Raw genomic sequence first — 22,128 nt, forward strand, 5'->3', positions numbered from 1 at the left:
GCAGCAATGTTTCCCAGCTCCTGGCTCCAGCAGCATCCCCTAATTCCGCACCCGCTGAAATCCCCGCGGCGCGTCCTGCACAGCGAACAGCGCTCCGCGGGCGCAGGAAAAGGCGCTTAACTACCACTAAGCAGCTTCCACCACCCCGGAATTAATTTATAATTAATTCAACTTAATTTTAGCGTTTAAGTAGTGATGGATTAATTAATAAACCTCACTAAGCGGAGAAATAGAGAACAAAGGCGCTGCTGGTCTGCGGGCGCCCCCTGGCGCGGGCAGCGCGGAACTGCAGCGGGGGGGACACCGCCTTCTATCGCGGGGGGTGTCGCGACATGACTGCCCGGGAGCAGGGGGAAAAAGCAAACGGAAATGCAAAATGTTTTTTGTTTCCAGTGCAGCAGTATGCCTGCAAACCTTGAGGAGGCAGAGGCAGGTTTGTATGTGTGTTTACAAACACTTCCAATCGGTGTTTCCATGGTGTGTCCGGTCCCCGCCGCTCCCCCGGCGTGTCCCGGCCCCAGCGATGTGCTCACAGCGCTCACGGAGCGCACAGCACAGCCAGCCACCTCTGCTCCTTATTTATCCGTCAGAGAGGTTTCCCCAACCTCAACACTAAAGCTTTTTGTTTCTATTGTGCCGGAGAGCCCAGTGTTCCTCCAATGGTACTACCGACTGTGTTACAATGAGCAACGCTGGTGAAGGGACAGGAGGTGAAGGGATAAAAGTGACAATTAGAAGAGCGCTTTTTCTTTAATCCAAACCCAACTAAAGATTTTCTAAAAAACCCAAACACCACACTCCCAGACCAAAAATGCTTCCCAAGTCTCAGCTCTAAGCAAATCCATAGTCTGTGCCATGCTTGGAATGAAATACAGACTCAAGCTACATCGACTTGTCTCTATTCACTCACTCTGCTTTCTTCAGGAAGTTTTCACTGAATAACAGTCCCAAAATAGGCCAGTCCATCCTGGGATGCAACTTTTAAACACCCTGGCCTCAGAAAGGGAGGTCTCAAGTACAGAGGCCATCTTGTTAAAGGAAGAAATCCTCAGCAGTGGGACTGGTGAGAATAAAGTGTTATTTATATAATAAATACAGCCATGTTGGGGAATTACAAAGTAGTAGTCCCATTTATGCAGAGCAGAATTTGTTTTCAACTGCACCTTTTCTTTCCAACCTAATTTCTCACAATACAACCCATTATGACAGAAGGGTCTGAAAAAGCTTTTTATATCCTACCAAATATACACAAGGATAATTAGTTCTCTTTTGTTATTCTTCTGTAAGGGTTTATTATTGTGGAGAAGCTTTTGCAAATTGAAAGAGGTTGCATTGCATTCTGGAGGCAGAGCTGTTCTTGGTTTTTATTGTGTAGAGATAATTGAACAGAAAAGTTCAGGGGAAAAAAAAGTGAAAATATAATTAATTATGAGCTCTATAGGAAGATCAGATTACCACAACTTAGTTCTTTCAGACCAGCATTTTATAATTACATTCCACAGTATGTTATGTCATGCTATGTAGGTGAAGCTTCATACTAGATAAAGCAAACACCAATGCAAGTTTTGTTTCTTAACTTTATAAGCATTAATCCAAAATTTAGAGATTCCATCTTATCTAGTAAATACTCTCTCTATAATCTTTAAGTAGTTTATCAACCAGTGAAGAAATTCAGTGTTGAAGTCTGCAAATAACTTAATTTGCTATATGTGAAAGTTATATTATTTGCCTCAAACACTTCCCAAAAGTACCTCTAATAATAACCAATTCTAGTTTAAGAATTTAAGGGACCTGACTTATGTAATGATCCTGCTGGGTTTCACTTTGGCATTGCTGTCAAATTCCATGCTTTTAAATAATTTCCAGCTAGACCAGGAATTAAAGAGCAATTGGCTTGTGTCCAATATCGTTCCATCATCTTGCTCTTCCTTTAAAATCATCTTGTGGAAGCTGATGTTGGTCAGGTGCAATTATTTTGCCCTCAAACTACTGCCTGTGATGTTTTGGAAGGTTTGGCGTTGGAAATTTTTTGCCTCTCTTCCTTTGGCCTTACAGACATGAAGCTGGCTCTGTAGATACTGGAAGAGTATTATTCTTTCTCCTACTGACCTCCCCTTACATAAATTGAATTAAAATGTACATTTTGAGGAAAGAGCCTCTTTGAAGGCTTCCAAACCCATATTCTCACCCTTGCATGCTGTGACTTCAAAACATGTATATAAACAAGACAAAGGATCAGCCTGTGCCTGAAAGATGAAACAGGAGATAGTGAAACTTCATTGTGCTTAGAAAATTAAAGCTGTTCTCTTCCAATCTGGGAGCATGAAGTTCAATGTCACTGCTATACAGTTTCTATGGAAGTTTCTATGTGAAAATTCTTTTTTTTTTTTTTTTTTTTTTTTTTTTTTTGCATAGCAATTCCTCCCCTATAAAATGCAGGAATGGGACCTTGCATCAATAGAAGTTAAAGCATACATGTAAATCCTTACAAGACCATAAACACTGCTCTTTAAGGTACATCTTTCAAAGCTACTAAGATGCTGAGAGGAAGTAAGTCTGTACCAAAACCAATGCATATTTAAAAACAAAAGGCGGTATGTTTTTCTCTCATTTCAGGTCTTATGATCATTGCATTTAAAATAATTATGTATGTGACATATTTTGTGTCACCAAAAATCTTCCACAAATTAAATCAGAAGTTAGAAAAGTTTTGGTTTTTTTTAAATTTAAGATTGGAGACTGCTTCTTTTTGAAACATGATAAGAAAGAAAGAAAATTTCTAGAATGAATCAGTCTATCCATGTGTTAAATTTTACAGCGGGATTATAAACCCTTGGGAATATGATGTCTATAATGGAAATGTTTATACATCCTTAACTACAGCTGTGCAAGCAAACAGAGCTCTAACACAGCACACAGATAAAGATTTACACTGGAAAAAGAGAAAGCCCTTTACAATTCAAATGTAAATGATACATAATTTTGAGGCATTGAATATTTCCTATTATAGCAGAAACATCCATATGAAGTACTGAACTGTATGTATTGTCATTGCTTTCAATCCCTTCATTTATGCAGAAAAATTGCAAATCCTTTATGCACAGTGCATTGAAAATGTATAAATATTTTTGAAGAGGTTTCATAGAATTTAGAAAGCTCTGGTCTTATTTGAGTCAGCCTGTGATGTGATCAGAACTTGTGTCAATAATGAAATCTCAGAGACTGAAGCTGTTTTAAGCAAACTGGGTTTTGTTCTTTTTTTTTGTGGTATTTTATGAAAAGAGAAATTTCATGCAATGGTCTCAAAGGAAATATAAGACAGCAATTTCTCAAATTCAAACCAATTATTGTACTTATTAATACATAACTGCTGTATTTTAATAGTCTAGCTGCTCTTAAAATACAGAAAAAACCTTCAGCCCAGGCCTGCAGGATGGATGGAATAGCATGCCAGTATCTATTCACATTACTTAGGCAAATACATGCCTCCAAGCAAGCACATTCAAATCAATATTAGTTTCCTTGTCCTTCTTTCCCAATCCAGATCTAATTGTCTATGCTGTAGTATAATTGATTCTTTCAAGCTTTTGGATTTCATTAACTACTTTCAAAGAAAATATCAACTTGCAATTTTTTTGACTGTAAAAGGACAGGATACAGACCATTATAGTGACTTAATTTTTAAAAGGAAAGCTGTGACTTTCAGGAGATTAAATTTTATTCCAAGCAGTAAGACTGAGGTACAGTCAAACATTTTAAGATGCCTGCAAGGATTGCAATTGGCAAAATGGTCTGAGATATTTACAAAATATAAGTGGAGTTAATCTTCCTGTTGTTTCCTCTGCAGTAAACAGGAGATGGACTCGTCCACAAAAGCCACCAAATTAGGCTCCTGGATTGAACTGGACAAGCCAGGAGCTTTTCTATAGACTATTGAAAGTTAATTAATGCAGGCTGGTAACACTTAACCTTCCTGGGGGCCTGAACTGGTTTCAGTGCCAGCTTTATTTCTCACTGCAGGAATTGGGAACCAAGGAGGAGCCAGCAGTGCTGCAAAGTGAGACACAGGGTCATGGAAGATGCCTGGCACTGCAGAAGCACAGGTTCTGACTCAAAGGACAAACATTAATGGTGTTACATTCAACAATTAGTACCAAAATATTGATTTATCCTTCTATATTAAGAGATTCTTCCTCCTTCAGTCAACCACAATTTCAAAAGGTGGTTTGTTTTAGTAGTGTGTTTGTTTGTTTGTTTGTCTGTTTGTTTGTTTGTTAAAAAGAAAACACTGGACCAAATGAGTTTGGGAAGGAAAAGATAGAGAAAAAAAGTAATAGAATGGCAAAGTGAATATAAACCTAATCACATTTTGGAAAAGTGACCATGCTATAGATTTTGCAGTTGTAGACACATTTCATTGTTAATAAATAAGGATATTGGAAAAGCATTTGGATTTCTACTCTATTAATAAATTTTTTCCTTTACAGGAAGGAAGTTTCTTCACCAGAACATATTGTATCTTCCATTCTAGTGGTGAACTTGGAGATGTTACAGTCTCCTGCTGATTAATCTCTTGAAGTCCCTGGTAAACTACCAACAGTTTACCAACAAGACAGCCAGTTGCTAGCAAAAATAAAATTTTGAATTAGCACAATAAAGAAAACAGCAATGCTGGTACAGCAAAGGCTTAGCCCTGCTGCAGGACTTTTGGTCAAAAGAAAGTGGAGAAAAATTCTAACAGCTTTTCTGGCAAGACAAGTTGTTGACATAGCTGAAATCATCCAATTCAAGCTCTCTATGCCTTCCTCAAAATATAAAAGCTATTAATTGCTTAAGACAGTACAGTCCAAATATGCTGTCTACAAAGATTCTACATGTGCTGAGAAATCTTCTAGCAAACTTTACACAGATGATTTCTTAGAATAAGGGCAGTAGTGTGGTATTCAATCTGAATGCTCATCAGGTAGCCTTTCTGGACTTTGAGCATAATACCTCCATATCAATGTCCATCTGATGTAAATCTGACCAAATTCAGGAAACATTGAAAGGAAAAAAAATGTGGTGAATTTTCCCTGCTTTTTTCTTTTATAATTAAGATGATAACAGTATGGTCAGCAATGACCAGATGAACCTGGCAACAGGGGATGATTATGTGGAAACAACACTCAAAAGTGGATTAGAAACACAATTTTTAAAAGTTCCCTAATTTTTATAGATGAACAGAGAAAACAGGATTCCAAGCTGATGGCCCAAAGTAATAAGAGAGTATTTCTCCATGAGCTCAATTCACTTGCCAACTAACACCCCCAAGAAGAAATTACTTACTATGAAGTTTCTTCCTATTTACAAAAAACTGGCAATTCATATCTGGCTTATTTGAAAAGAATAGAGCCATTCTATCTTAGACATGATAACTTCAGCATATCCTTGAAGAGTCAAAAGTGCAAAGAAAAAAAATACTTACTTGTTCCATGCTTGTCTAAGGTTTTTAGGGCCGTACTGTGTAAACCGTTCTGTAAGAAAAAGGGAAATATTCAATTATTTTACTAAACCAAGGAAAGAAAACCATGAGCCAATGAGCAATTGACATACAAACAGGAGAAAAAAATACCAAAACACAACACCAATACCAAAAAGCCCTTAACTTGTTAAACCAAATCAAACCAAACCAGCATGACCTAAAGCTCATTTACTGTGGCATCACCAGAAATGGAAAGTTTTACAATTATTTCTAAAGTAGTTTTTGACTGCTACAGGATAAAAAGAATCCTGAAATCTAGTGTTTTTTTCTTCTTCATGACAAATACAATTCTCTACAGCCTCCCTGTGATATTTTTATGCTTTTCAGGATGCAGAACAGTAAGTGTGGGTCTCTGTGATTCACGGGAACATGATGGACACACAAGTCTATTTTCTTAAGAATACATATAAATAATGAGCAGAAGGAACAAGTACAATGTCAGCTTTTTTTGGTTTTTTTTTTTTTTTTTTGTTTACTCAAACATTAAGTGATTGCATTAGCTGCTGTGTAAAGTTTAAACTTACAAAATACTCCATAAAGTCAAGTAAATAAATAAATAAATTTTGCTTCCTCTCCACCCATGTGCATGACATTTAATAGACCCACCGTACAGTTGCAATAGTATTTATATATATATATATATTCACACAGATACACATGCATCTTACTGTGAAAAACAGCTGCAAGTGTAAACTTCAAAGGAATTGTGTTCAAATTCCTATATTTGTATACTTGCTTGTATTATTTCTAAAGTTGTCATGTACATTTCATACATAGCCAGTCCCAAGGATGCCAAAACCAAGGCAGAAGAAAAATCCTAGTGTCAATGTGGATGCTTTGATTTTCTTTCTTATACTGATTTTTTTAGGGCTTTTTGCCCCTTTAACTAAAATGACAAATGCAGAAGCTTCAAATCTCATTGAATCCACTATTGGAAGTTACTGATAATCACTAGACCTGCAAACTGTGTCTGTGGGCCACTGTTGAGTTTTGTTGCTTTAGCCATACTGATGCAGTTAAAGAAATGAAATCACTCCCTTTTAGTTATGTGTGACAAGTGTACTGGAAACTGGAGGCTACATGACTATAACCCTTCAATTTGCAAAAAGGAATTAAATGCATGCATATATGCCAACAGATACCCATTAAAATTGGAAAAAAAGAAAGACTTTTTATATTAAGTAAATTGTCCAACCATAACACTGTCAATTCATTTATGACAAGGGACTGAAAAATAAAATGCAGCTTGACAGTGCTGTGTAACAACATGTCTGAGATGGGAGTTCACCTAATAAAGTGCAAATTTGCACATTAATCTGTTTCTGTGCAGAAAAATCTGTGTGGAAAGAGAATTGAACTGACTTGAAGCACTGCTGAAAAGGCAACCTGGACCTCGAGAGAGACAGATTTTGATTTTATCTGTCATTCTGCAATATGTTTTGGTCAGATACTGAGCTGGTTCAAACTGGCAAAGCAACACTGATTTCAACAGAGCTACATCCACTTAAAACATTTAAGAAGTATCATATAAAACATATTTTTCTTGACCAGACTATCTGGTGTTTATTTTAATCAATTTAAGCTATTTTTACTGTGGGAGGAAAGCCCAAGAGTCAACCACTTGGCCAAATTGCCTTAAGATTTTAATGCCCAAAGATCTGTTCCAGTTCTGCAAAAAACCTGAAAAACTATTGGTATGCCAGATGAAATTTACTGAAAAAATGATACACTGGAACCAGTTATGTAAACACTATAGGGGACACACATGAGCAAAACAAACTTCTCAAAGGGATCTTACTTTGCTGTCTACAGTTCCAGTCTAAATATCTTTTTAAGTAATTGCCTTATACATCATATTTATTAGGCAGGAGAGAGAAAACAGAAGGGGAAGACAAAGGGAGGGCAAAACCCTGTCTATAGAGAGGCAAATGTTTAGTCCATAGTCCTTAATTTCAAACTCTATTGACTATGCTGTGACTGCAAACCATGCTTCTCCTAATTATTGGTACCAACTCTTAAGCAGATTAGAGGCTGCTTACTTTACATCTTTTATACAGAGAAAGAAACCACACATTGATAAAATAATAGCTCACATTTTTCCACCTAATTTTGTGGCTCCAAACAGAGTCTTACTAACTTTCATGGACAAGATAATTAGATGTGACTATTGTGTTAATTAAGCCCAGCCTCATGTACATGCCAGCTGATAATATTTTTCTGAATTCATCCTTTAGAGAATAAAGAAGCAGTGAAACCAGCTGATTTTGGTTTCAGAGTTGCCAGAACAGAGAAGCTACAAGAATCTTGTCCTTGAGCTCCTCCACCATGGTGCAGTTTTTAAAAAAAAAAGAAGAAGAAGAAAGGAAAACAAAAAAAAAGCCTGAACAGAAAGCTCATTCATTGCATTCAGCAGTACTAAGTACTTAAAAAAAACAATATTTCTTTCTTTTATCTCTTATTTCCTTTAGGCAGCCACTGTACAGCAACACTGGTATATGTGCACACCCACTTGTGTGCCCACACATGTTCTGCTCTGCAAACATCATTCTGTGCCTGATGAACACACTCCTGACAGCCCTGCACCAAGGGCAGGCTCAAACAGAAGCCAGCTCCAGCAGAACTCACTAGTGAGCTTATTAGCAGACCACTGCAGGAATACTGCTCTGCTCTGAGAATTGAAAATACAGGCACTTGCATTTTAAGTAACATTAAACAAGATCAGGGTTTTTTTCCTTTTTTTTATCAGCCAGAAAAATACATGAACTATTATACCTTTGCCACATTTTCTTTGAAAGGACCTAAAATAGGCAAGGAAAGCTACAGAAGGAATTAGAGGCAGAATACATTTTGATTTTTAGCTTCTTTTTAACAGTATTGATAATCAGCTTCTGGTCTAAACCAAAGAACTTAAAATGCAGTTTGACTTCAAGGCATTTTTTATGTTGTTAATCAAACCATGATGGCTAATATGCATTCCTTGATTAATGCTCTTCTCTATTTAAAACCAAATGTGATTAGCTTAAATGCAAATATTTAAACATCACCATTATTAATATTTTGAAAAGTCTAATTCATTATTTCTGTGGAAGGGTTTTCTTTACATTTATTTTAAAACTCTAACATGACTAACACTGTATTGTGATATACAAGACATATACAATTTTTAGTAAAGATTCAATGCTAAAATTAGTCAAATTATGTTAGCTAAAGATATAAAGACAAGTATCTATGTTGACAAGAAAAATTTCAAACACTACAATATCTGCAGCACTAATGTGCAATTTGTTTTTACTGGAGTTCAGTCATAACTGGAGTTTTATCAAATACATGAGCTAGACCTTGGAGTTCTGTATGCCAAACATCTTGATAAAAATTACAACTCCCTCCCCTCCATCCCATCCCCTCTTCTCCCTTCCATTTGCTTTAGAAGAGCACAGTTTGTGTAAAGAGGAAGAATAGCTGCTGTTTCCTACACTCCCTCCTGAGGATGAGTAGAAAATGTAATTTTAATACCCAGTATTATCTGAAGCATTGAATTCCTACATTAAATGGTTCCACCTTTTAGCAGAGCTCACCTTGCCTCCCCTGCATACATAATAAGTTACTTTAACTTTTCAGCTTAATGTAATTCAGTTTAAAGAATGGTGAAAACACTGACAGCTCTGCTTCCCTTGGGTTGTAGATACCAAGATTGAAGAAACAGTAAATAACACAGTTGAGTTTTGGCAAAAGAGGGGGAGGAATTAGAAATTAATTCTCATTCACAAGTAGCCCTCCTTTCTTCAAGTACTCAAATTCTTGAAGACTACATCTACACCAGTAATTTAAATGAGCTTGGCCAAGACACCATCACTGTGCAGTGGCACTGCTGCAGCACCTCCCACTTCCACCCTCCAGAACAGGAGATGGGGACTTCTTACAGGGAACAGTCCCTGGCCCACAAAACCTCCTCACATCAAGAAAGCTTCCTAATGCCCAGGAATTAATTATCTGTACGTGTTAATTGCCATGAGGTAAAAGCACAGCAGAGGCTTCCACTTCACCTGGGAACATTCCCTGGCATCAATGCAGATGAAAACAAGAAGATATTGATTTAGAATGTAGCAAAATGTTGACAGGTTTTGGAGAAACTCTATAGGAAAATGAGAAGCCATATGTTCTCATACACAGTATGTTCATGTGTTTGTGCCAAAGGAGTTCAGTCTCTCAGTCCAGCCCTACTCTAAAAGAAGACTTAAAACTTTTGAAAAAAATCTGGCTGTTAATCAGCTGTTAAGATGCATGTAGGCAGATCATATTTCTAAACCAAATCTATATTTATTGATCACTTAGGAAGTAAAGTAGAACTCCTGAGTTAGAACAGCAGCTCTGCAGTGGTTTTGTCCATCAGAGACTTGTGATTTTCTAATAAATCCACAAAGTACTCATCAGTCCCTGACAAAACCCATGTTATGCCCTATCTCCTATGAATGCTTTTTCCTCACTGTTTCTTTTTGTGTTCTGCTTTCTCTTTAAGCAGAGACTCTTCCTCTTTTCATCCTGGCTTTAGGGATTCTCTTTTAAAAATCAGTGCTCAGCAGATGTTTCCATTGTCTCATAAAGGCACTTTTCAGGTGTGTTACTCTCTATTGTATCTGATCATCTGTTAACATTGTGAGGTTCAGGCTCCTACACCACCAGCCCAAGCTTAAATATTTAGCTTTCTTTCACCTAGAAACAGTATAGTAAAGAAACTGATGCAGAATGAACATTCTCATGTTTTTACCACCTTCCAAACAAGTTCCTTCTTCTCCTTGACCATTACCATCTCTTCATTGCCACAGACAGTTAATTTATCTTCTATTGTGACCATATCTTACCTTCTCCCATTTTACTCACTGAAAGTACCTCCTGATAAATCTCTACTTAACTTCCCAGGATGGAGGTTACACAGCATCAGTCCCAAACACTAACTGAGAATGTCAGAAAAGTGAAAACTTGACTTTAGTGTAGATATTTATCCAAAGGTTTATCCTTTGGACAGGACTCAATCCAGGAGAAATGGCTGGAGAGAGAAAGTTGAGAGGACTCCAGACAAAAAAAAACCCAGAGATTTAATAACAATGAAAAACATAATGCACAAAAAATCAGGAAGACTTTGATTCAAGACTGGCAAGGAAGTAGCTTGTTTGGGAATACTGCTTCACCTCTACTCATCTAGATAAGACATAATTAATGAATTAAAGTAGTTAATTCATTCCTGGAGATACAGGTCCAGTGATATGATTGATGTTTGAATCTGTTTTACCTCAGCAAATCTAAATATTTCCTAAAGTATTGCAACAAAAGAGTGAATAGTGAAAACATGTTCTCCAAATCTAGGGGATCATGTTCATCATTGAAAGTGTCTCTGCCCAACAGCCTGTAACATGGGGCTTCTCATGTGGATGAAACATCAAGATCCTATTGAAATAGCAACTAGAACTCTTTCACAATTCCCTCAAACTGTTTTCCTATTTGAGGGCAGATAATTACTTTCACAGGGACCCAGAATGGCTGGGGTTCATTGGTGATGAAAGCAATGAAATGGTGATTCCTGAGTACAGGAAGACCCTCACAAGATTACAGCACCCATAACAGCTTCAAAGTGACTGAAAAGTTACTGAAATACTCCTGAAGTACTTCAGGCCTCTCAAATGTATTATTTAGGTTATCCTTAAGTAACTTACTAAGCAGGACATATGGGCATGTGTGTCTGTGCTTCCAGACAAAACTGAGAGGATGGAGGCTGCAGCACAGAGAAGGCTTAAAGACCAGGCCAACTTTAAGCTTTAAATATCTTATCTGTTACTTGTAAGGCAGTAAGTAATCTTAAAGCAGATAGATAAAATACAAGTTGTTTTCTGACTTTTTAAATTACAAACAAAACTATGACAATTTTATTTTCACTATTATAAGCTGTTAAAATCACCTAGGTTAGGAGTTTAAATGACCTAGAGTCACCCACAACTGGCTTTAGGAACATATTTCTTATTCAGGCTCAGAAATATTCCTGCATATTAAGATGTCAGAGATCACAGTTATTAAAGCACTGGATGCTTTCCATAATAATCATGACCCTTGGCCACCATAGTACAGACTAGTACCATGTTTTTCAGACTTGTTTCTCCTAGTAAACTGTGATTAGCTCTCTGCAGCACAAGACTGGGCCCTATCAAACCACAGTGTGAAAAGTAGTTATTGAAGTCTGTATGCAAACAAGAAATACAATTAAATTCTGTTTTGACTCTCAACAGTCTTCCCAAATCCACAGGCATTTAATGTGCTCAGCATTTTTTAAACTATAGCAATGATCTATCACTGATATTTGCTGTTCAAATGCTTTTGTTCTATGTTCATACAACTCAAGTTTATGGAATCAAAGCCTTGCCTCAGTGAACATTGATATCCTCACCACCAATGCTCTCTGCACTTCTCAATTTATCACAATTAGTGATAGCAGCTATCAGTTTTAAAACTTGACTAACATGCAAAGCACAGGAGTTACTTGACCCCATACCACATATATTTAAACACAGTAATTTAACAGATCTTCAAGAATAATGGAATTAGTTCAGATTTGGCAAGACATTTCAGGGTACTTCATTATTTTGCTAGGAAAAGGAACAGATTAAGTAATCTTCAAAGAATCACAGAATATTTTGCTTGAAAGGAACCCACAAGGACCACTGAGTCCAGCTGTCAAATGCATTATTAAAGTCTCAACTTTCATTTTGGCTCCTAAGAAGTCAGTCAGGCAAGCTGGAGTGTAACAGCAATTTCAGACCATCAGGAAGGGAGCATGGCTGGTTAAGCACCTGTAGAAGATGATGCAGCAGCCTTACCACAGCCAGAAATCTTTTGTGCACACAACAGCATGAAGGAAAGCACATTTTTAAGAACAGACAGAGAACCTGGTATCCTTGACCAAACACCTCCAACAACCCTAATGGCCTGAGCAAAGAGCATTCATTCCAGCCCAGCCCAAAGGTCAGAGCATTTTGTGCAGAACACACCTTAGGTGCTGGCACCCCAGAATGATCCCAGAGGGATGTGTTTTGCTGCTCTAACAATTCCACATTTACCTAAAATTCAGTTACTCAGTTTTGGGGTATGCAAGCCAGTTTTTGTTGTCTAGTTAGATGATGCTTTCTATTGCTGTAATTTCTAAAAACAGCAAATAAGGAACCATAAGATAAACAAAAATCCTTTTACCAAGGTCATCAAGGATATAGGGTGCACAACACTGTATGTGTACAGAACAGGGATTTTATTTTTTGAGTGCTCCCAGACCTCCACAGTGCTAGGGAATGAAGGAGCTCAGTGCTTTGCACTAACAGGCCCTAAAAAGATGAAATGATTGCAGCAATAATAGTAATTACTCTGACTTAAAAATCTACATATTCACAGATGTGGAAAGGATCTGAGAGAACAAAGGCCACACCATGCAGAAATGGTGAAAATACTGAGTGACTATTTTCTGTCTTGTAGGCACCTTTTCTCCTCTCCCCACCCTGCATTTTTATAAATATTATGTATTCATAGCTGAAAAAATTAAAAGTCTGGGATGGAGAAAATAAGAGCAATTCTAACACAATGCCTGTATAAAAATTAGATTTAATGAAGTGCCTACAGTGGATTTATTTCCTGATGTTCTTCTGTGGTAATAAACCCACATCCCTTGACACACTTGGAAGCCAAACCGAAAAATGAAATCAGGAAATTTCTTGGCTGCCATCTACTGTTCAAAACTTTCCTGTATCTCACAGAAAAAGAAAAACAAACCAACCCAAAGAACAGCCACTGACACCTTCAGGCCTTCCCATTCTCTTTACTATTCTTGCTAAAACCAATGTTTTTGGGCTGCTTTTACAGACCACTGCATTTCTGTAAGCATTCTGTATTTGCCCACCTTTCAATCAGTGTCAAGAATAAGAAACACAAAAGCTTGTAAACTTAATGGAACACTGTTTAAGGGAAGAACACTGTAGCATTTTTAGTATTTTAGTGAAAGACTGTTAAAGAAGTTTCTACTGATTCACTAGATAGCACTAGAGTGTGATTTCACTATACAGCAGTAAGTCAGCAGTAGGACAGAGACTGAAAATCAATGTGCAAGAAACTGTCTGCATTCCTTTCTTTCAAGGCTTTATGTTTCTATCAGGGTAAGCCCTACAATATATTTGTTTCTCTCTCTCTTATTTTGAGAGCTATCTAGATCTGTTTGCCCCTTACAACTCCTCTGACTCATCTGCCTACTCACTCACCTGCTTTGCCATGATTAAAAAAACATATTTCATAGATCCCCACTCAGAAGTTCACAAGACTACATATATTACATACAAAAACATGCATACATATATAGCATAATGAATATATATATATATATATATATATATAGCACATCCTCCTACTCTCTCAGAGACAAACTGCCCTCTCTCACAAAAAGGTGTCAGATGGTGAAACAGTTTTTCAAGGATGGTTACAGAGTATGACGACTGCAAATACAACACATATTAAAAAATTGAGTCTTTGCAGAAAGATACTAATAGATGATCTGTTAATAACTTCAGCTTTCACAACTTCTTTTCTCTACTGTTTAGTTTCTTTTATATTTGTCAAAGTTTGGTCAGTGCTCTGAAAAGTAATCCTGACTAGAGAATCAGCACACTAGCAGTCTGAAAGGTACAATACTCAGTGGCTGAGGAATGCAAGCAGGTCAGGGCTCATACTGTAACAAACAGAAGAAAACAAAAAGAAAGCAAAGGAATTAAATGAAAGAAAATCTCCCACCATGAGCACAATAAAAAGTAAGTAGCTTGAAGTGCATTACAGTTCACACAGGGCACACCAGGTCATTTTGATCACTTGTGGTCAGGGATGTAATTCTCTCTGTTGTGTGTACTTCCAGAGAGGGAATTTGGAGGAACTTGGTGCTTCAACCTACCTGGTTTGAAATGGGGTAAAGAGTGGACTCCAGGCCACGTATCTTCATTTGGTGTTCCGAGTACCTGTGCACAAAAAAAAAAAACAAACCCCACATTGCTTTAATGGAAAAGACTTAACAAGTCATAGCACTGTAGAAAGCACAATCTAAACTTCAAATAGGCTTCTTAAGTGGGGATGGGGAGGAGGAGGAAGGTACAAAAGGTTAAATGATTACAATATTGCCAAGGTACCAGTTGGGTCTGTAAAGCAGGTGGGAGTGCTGTGTTCCTGTCACACTGTTTAACCAAGGGATGTTAAAGCTGCTTTTCACTGACAAGTACCAAGCTATCTGAGAGCACTGGTGTTACAGAGGCTAGACAATTTAACTCAGAAATAACTTCAATCCCTAGAAACTTAAATAAGATAAAAAGATAATGAATAGATGCTAGGATAGGAGATTTACACAGATGGTAAAGAGGATGATCAAGAGTGTGTCATGAACAAGAATGCACAGCAGAGTTGTTATTTTAATGTGGCTGCAATACACATAAAAATAGTAAATTCTTAGGAGATACAGACTTTACTGACTCGTGCATTATGCTTTGTTTCTATTCACTCTCCTCCTTCTTGTAAAGTAAGTCAGACCAACTTACAGCATCAAAGTATTTACACTTCTCACATGCATCTTATGTTCTCTGTTCACGTGAAAAGTTCACTCTCCATGCCTTTGACACAAGTAGTAATTAAAGTGAGAGAACTGCTATAAGTAGTTCTCCCAAACCTGGTTTTGCTTCATAACACATAACTGTCAAGACTTGCTTTAAGTAAAGTCAGGAGGAACACTTAAATTAACTAGAATCACATTTCTGAATGAACCACGGAATTTAATATTTCACTAGTAGGATCTTTCTTTTCAAAAATTTACACTCAATTTCTAACATGAATGAAAATGCTAGATTCTTTTGAATATTTGTTATAAGCTTAAACCCTAGAATAACAGGTTGATATTCTGAATGAAAGTAATTCATATTAGTCTAGTGCTTGTTTTGCATTATCAATGTACAAAAGCTCCTCCCAGCTCTGCCCCTATCTGCACTGCAGGTCATCTGAATAAAACTTTTGGACCTGCATATCTTCAGGTGACATTCTGTGGTCACTTACCTCAGCAGGAAGCAAGACCAAAGTTAGCATGAAAATCTGTGACCCAAAAAATGTGAGAAACAACATCTACTCCAAATCATTTGGAACTGAAGAGATTTATTTTAATTTTGTTTGGTGCGATAGATATGAATTAGGAGCATTAAAGGAAGGACACCACTCCAGAATACTTGTTTCATTTCTTAAGTTGTGTAAACATTTGCTCTTGTTGATAAAATAAAAAAAAAATTCTTAGAAGCAAGACTGGCAAGGTAAAACACAAAAAGTTTTTCTTCAACTCTGCCAGAAATTTATTAAATTAGATTTAGAAATGAGCTTAAAAACTTGAGACAAAACTAAGTGACCTCTAAAATAGATACAATTTTTACCTATGAGGTTTGCTTTATGAGTCTATGGCCTCAAATTTATTGAGCAGTTTAAAATAGTAATATTTTTCTAATCTAAGAATATTAATCCAAAGATATTTTTTGTCCACAATCAAATACAATAGGCAGACAGTCCAACTTGGATGTAGTATGATCAGTAGAGGGAAAGCAGAGCACTAAGGTGACAAAGGTGACAGTATCAGTGCAACTATAGAGTATACATTCACTTAGTTATTTAGGTATGCAAATTCGCTGATTTTATTTGTAAATATTGTTTGTAGCACATTTCTTTCAGTCCTTGTGATGTCTTAATTGGCACTTGAATAAGATAAACCTGGCCCTGCAACCCTGATTCATCACAACACCAGTGTTCATCTCATTATTGCTATTAGAGAGAGCACAATGCTGTCATTAAACATTGAGGAAGTTAGGAGACACTGTCAACACTGAGTCACAAAATCAATTTGCAAATAACTTCCACTTACTTTCTGCATTAATCAAGCTCCTGGTGCCAGGCACCTCCTAGACCAGGAGAGGGAGCCCGTGCATCAAAACCAGAGATTCTTGCATCAATTTTGATTTAGAAGTAAGGTTCTCAACTTTGCAACCCCTCTCAGAGAATCAAAATAACATTCCCTTAATAAATAAGATATATTGATTATGAATATATTTTTTTCTGAACATTAAAAAAATTAGCTACATTCCTCTAAAGGTATGTTCTTACTTGCCTTTTATTTTAGATGAGACAGAGGCAGCAATGGGAGTGTACAGATGAAAATTAAAACCAGCTAACAAAATCTGTAATTTTTACCTTTTAAAGGATCTCCTGACTCAGTGTTTCTTGTTTCACTAGTTTTCCAATCCATTTCTTTAATAATATTCTAGCCCATCTGCCACCACAGTATCTAGGAGCCAGCTACAAGCAAGTTCTGTGCATTGGAGTACTCAAATCACCTACAATATTTACAGCTTCTCTCAAGGGCAGCAGTCAGGCTGAAAACAACTGCAGGTTTCCTAGCATCTAAAAGCCAAACAATTTTTAAGGTAGAGACAAGTGGCAGTCCAGGCAAGGATCCAAACACTTTATTTTAATGCATGGTCCAAACACTATAAGATCACACTTCTTCCACATGATTTTTTAGCATATGCAATACAGAAAGTCACAGTATGTGACAGCCAACAAACCAGGAGGAGAGGGCAGAGGTGAAACAACTGTGCCTGTGGGTAAGATGGACCAGTCACTGCCCACAGGTAAGTCAACACAAAGAGATTTGTAAGCATCCCCTTGTAAGTGAGTCTCCTAAGCAGCAATCAATCCCATTCTGATGAGTGGGATTAAGCAATCCAAAGAACAAGTTTTGACACTGCCATAAACAAAGCAAAGAGGGTTCACACTGAACCACAGTGGAGAAGAATCTGCCTTGTTTTGCAGCTTACAAGAGAGAATTAAGTCACCAACATGGACAGGGGAGGTGGAGAGGAAGGGAAAACCCAACAACCTTCTATTTTACTGGAACACACTGTCACTTAGCAGTGAAGACTGATTATCCAGACCCAGACAACAGCTGAACACCAGGAGCTGTTATTTTACAGGTGACCTCCTAGCCCCAGCTTTCATGGTCCACCACTTCTCAGCCCAAGCTGCCACCAGGAATTCTGCCTCCTCTACATTTTAACATTTTTTCTTTCCATTTCACGTACCAAAACCATGAAAATAACCACTGCTGTCACAGCAATCAAGCCTCAGCTTAATACTGGAAAAACCCTTTTATTTAGCATTGAGAATTATTTGAAAAAATAAGACTAACTTGTTTGCTTTCTCTACTGATAATCTGATTCTCAGCGAGGTAAGCATTCAGCTTGCATTGTTTAATATCCTATTTTCTTTAAATTGAATTAGTAGCACAAGACTAATCTACAATCCTAAAATTTGGAATGCAGTATTAATGTTTTCCAGAGACCATGGTGGTTATGGTTTCTGCAAAGAAGACTCCAAAATCTACTGGGGTTCTGCTGTTCCACACCACAGACAACATTCTGGGCTCTTTTATTCTCTGAAAATGTATATAAAATGATTTTTCTCATTTGAGACTTGCCATTAAAAATCAGGACCAGATTCTAATGCCATTTGTAGGGTGAGAAGTCTCTTTATATAAAAATGACAGATTTACTATATATCAGGGTGCTGAAGGTCAAATACCTGTGCTGCCAGTTGATATCATTAGGGTTTGGCAGAAAGTTATAAAAACAGAACCTGCTGTTCAAATCTCCACACACAAGCATGAAATAGAAAGATTTCCTAGGAAATGCAACAAAAATGCATCAAAGGCTACTGCATTGCCTTGTTTTTTTAATGTAAGAAAAATTTGGGGGTTAGCATGTGGTTTTGCAAGGACTCACCATTCCCTGTGTACAAGGGAATAATTAGTTTACAGTGAGCTTTGCACCAACACAATTAGTCATGTTGTCCTGTATTCTGCTTCAAATGCAAAACCATCCCATGTTATTGCCATGTATTAGATGAGCAGCAGTGCAAATCTTTCCTACCAGCTCTTTCCCAATTGCTGGCACAATTAATAAAGAAAAGCATTTCCCTTTACACTACAAGTTTTGAATATACAAAGCTGCATATAACTGATGTAACACTTTATCCCTTGTTAGAGCTGATGATCCTCAAGAAAGGTGAAGGTTTGATTTCAACAAGACAAAGAATCTGCAGCCTGTGGTATTATTCAGAGCAGAATGAAAGACAAGACCAGAATGCAAATAAGCTGCCTTTCCTTAGACAAGAGTTATGGAAATCAGGTTAAGTAATATGCAGAATTTAATTTTTTTTTAATGTTAAGTCAACTTGACGAACAAACAAAGTTTAGGAAAAAAAGGTGTCAGGAGAATGCAAGTTTTCCTTTTAAAAGAAGAGGGGTTTGTTGAAAAATGCCCTGGAATTTTAACTGGAAAAAGTTACAAGCTGGATGTAAAAATGTTTTCTTATTTTATTGTACCTTTGAAGGATGTTCAAGATTTCTTTTCTTGTCTTCCTGTTTGCTGGGTAAAATATACTGCATTTAGTGAATCCTTGGCTGTGATCTACCATGGGAGACTACAGCTATTTGAAGAACAACTTACTCAAAAGAGGAAGAGAATAAGCATTGCAGACCATTCTGAAATAAGCAATCTCTGTTGAGTGAGATTTGGAGGTTTTGGATGTTTGGTTTTTCAAGAAAAATCTGTTCTATTCTTCCAAAACAAAACACATATATCTAATGAAGTTTTCAACTTAGTCAAAAAGCTAGGTGTTTTCCATTCCATTAGAGGAAAGTACATTACTGCTTCAAATTTGCCTCTTGAGGAGCAGTGTGAGTTCCAGGGTTTTTCTACAGCAGCTCCATCCCTCTCAGAGCCACCTCTGAGCACAGAGTTTCTGCTCTGGAAGAGCAATGGTGTAAGTCATCTGTCCAGATGATCACCTGGGGCCACATTCCCTTCCTGAGGAGTAGAGTCAGAGAGATCTGAACCACACCTTTCACAATCTGGAGAAGTTCTGTGTTAGCAGAAGTGAGGCAGTGAAGTCCAAAGAATGAGCTTCATCCTTTAACTTAGCACTTGGTTATAGTACACTTGGTTAGAAAAAGCATTCAGTGATTATTTGTGCAGTATGCATGCTGACTTGAGTCTGCTGACTGACAACAGCACTGAGGCTTCCTTGCACTGCCTGCTGGGCACAATGGTGACAGCTGAGTGTCAGGTTTAATATCCAAAATCTAGAGTCAGAAATGGAATTGCCTCAATACCAGTCATTTCCTTCACTCCTTCACATCAGGAGTTTAGAGGTTTGCTTTTGCAGCTCAGTTTCCATAAGGGTCTGTACATCCATTAATTTGTGTAAAACACTTACTGGTTTGTTAGACTGGGGCCAGACACATTTCACCCTTGGGAATGTTGTGGAAGTTCCAGGGTTCACAGCTGCAGTGAAAAATTCACCTCATTTTTTGCTGAAGAAACAATCAGCTAAGATGGCAAGAATATATTTATTTGGATTCATGAAAAGTAAAGACCACATGCCTATTAATTGTCCTTGAGATTTAGAATATTGAAGCCTTACTTCATTAAATCAATGGCAAAAATTGTATCGTTCCTAAACCAGGAATCCATGCCAATTCTAAGTTAAAACAGCTGAGGTAAGATTGTGTAATCTAGGCAGTATCTTCCCATGTGGGAAGTAATAAAGACCTTGTTCAGATCCTGAAAACCATATTTTAGTAAAATTATTTTTAGTAAACTTTCTGTGTTTTTCTCAGTCAACTGTCATCAAAATATCCCTTCATTATTGCTACACAGGTAAGAAATTAAACACCAGTGAAACATTAAAAATACAGAAAATGTAATGCAACAGATTAAGCATACTGAAAACATAATTTCTATGATTCCTCTTCAGGAAAAAATGTTAAACAAGAACACATAATTCTTTACAGACAAATACAGAATTTCAAATTCTTATTCTTAGTTTTATGCATAAAACAGGTGATAATTTTTTTGCTTCCTTATGTGTAAATGCTGCCAGAGTCATGAGAAGATCCTTACAAGGAAAAAGGCAAAATAAATTCAATAGCCACCATGTTTTATGTGCACAATGGTAATGTACAAAATAATATTTTAAATGTGATCTGCATTCAGGGAATTAAATCGGAATTATGGATTTAAGAGGGAACAAGGCTGGTTAGAAAACAAACTGATTGGAGTATTTCTTCTGCAAGTTATTTTGTAAATCATCTAAGCATGGTCTTAACAAAAAAAAAAAAAAAAAAAAAAAAAAAAAAACCAAAAAAAAAAACATATTAAATTCTTTCACTAGCCTTATGAAGTACCTGCTGTACAGATGATGAGGTTGGGACACAACAGCAACAGAAAAAAGAGAAGGCACCTCCTTATGAACCCCATAAACCTGTTTTTGCTGTAAGGAAAGTGATGCTGTTTTGTGAAAAAATGCAAGTTATTGAGGCTTATTCTTTAAGGTGAAAAAAGAGGCAGCAAGAACAGAATGAGGCCCCACAAAAGCCTGACTCAGGCATCAAGTGGAATATCATCATTCCATTATATATGGGTAATTGAACCACATCCTTTGAGTATAAGAAGTGATTTATGATGGAGCTGTATTCTAAAACCTTGGGCTAATGTGCCAGTGTGGATGAAAAAAGCAAAACACTCCCACAAAATTCTAATAACATACCTTCATTTAAAAAAAAAAAATCAAGCTCAACTAATATTTTTGTTTTAGCTATGTCAAGGATGAAAAATGAGGTACTTGAAACAGTAGAGGGCCCAACTGCTCTTAACTTCCTTTCCCCATAGAGGCAAAATACAATGAAGTCTTGCCAGGAAACCTTTTTAATATGTGATTTTTTCCATCCTTACTTTATGTATATAAACAGTATTTTAGAAGCTGTCTGCCTTGCAAAGTTAAATTTATCCCAACACTGTTTCCATACCATTTGCAGCACAAGTAAATCCATCATTCTCCTCATAGCCATGGTAACCACAGCTACCCTTCTGAGGGACCCTGGCAGAGACACCACTGCAGCTGTGCCAACACAAGGCAGACAGAGGGGGTGGAGAGTGCCCAAAAACAGCCTGGCCACCCTCACAGAGCCAGGCTCTGCTCCAGTGGGAGCCACAGCTGGCACAGAGGAGCAGAACTGTCACCCCAGTGCCACAGCTCTGCAGAGCATCAGGGCAAGACTGATGAACCCCAGCCCTACAACAAAGCACCACGGGGGTTTGACATGCCAGCATCCCTGAAGGCTCAGTCAGGGAAGAGCTCTGCTTATTCCAATTTGATGGGATGACTTTTAGAAACAAATTCTGTCCATAATCCAAACTGAACTGCAATGAGCACAAAACTAGAGGATTTAATCTAAATTTCACAATGAGGAAAAAGCAAGTGTGAAAAACCTCATACAGGACTGTGACATCCTCTTCCTACAGGGAGTCAGCACATTTCATCATAAGGTCCTATTTTAGTAACTTACAACATCCACAAAAGTTCACATGGTGGAAGAAACTGCTTTTTTAATTTAGTGATTCTTACTAAAATGTTTATGTGAATGAGATGAATGCTAAAATAAACTAGGAAAAAGGATT

The 22,128-nt window shown here is 37.3% G+C and overlaps 1 protein-coding gene across 2 annotated transcripts in view; it reads right to left on the reverse strand.

Annotated features, from left to right (window-relative positions):
* The window catches only part of CDK14 (cyclin dependent kinase 14), a 336,272-nt gene that overhangs the window by 115,994 nt on the left and 198,150 nt on the right, over window positions 1-22,128 (reverse strand). For both annotated transcript variants that reach the window (XM_056483748.1, XM_056483747.1), the window contains exons 11-12: window positions 14,487-14,550; window positions 5,465-5,513 (exon numbers count right to left, since the gene is read on the reverse strand). In XM_056483748.1, coding sequence (XP_056339723.1) covers window positions 5,465-5,513; window positions 14,487-14,550 — 113 coding nt within the window. The remainder of the gene's footprint in view (window positions 1-5,464; window positions 5,514-14,486; window positions 14,551-22,128) is intronic.

Source organism: Oenanthe melanoleuca, chromosome 2 (genome assembly GCF_029582105.1).
Source record: "Oenanthe melanoleuca isolate GR-GAL-2019-014 chromosome 2, OMel1.0, whole genome shotgun sequence".
In the NCBI taxonomy this organism is placed as follows: Eukaryota; Metazoa; Chordata; class Aves; order Passeriformes; family Muscicapidae; genus Oenanthe; species Oenanthe melanoleuca.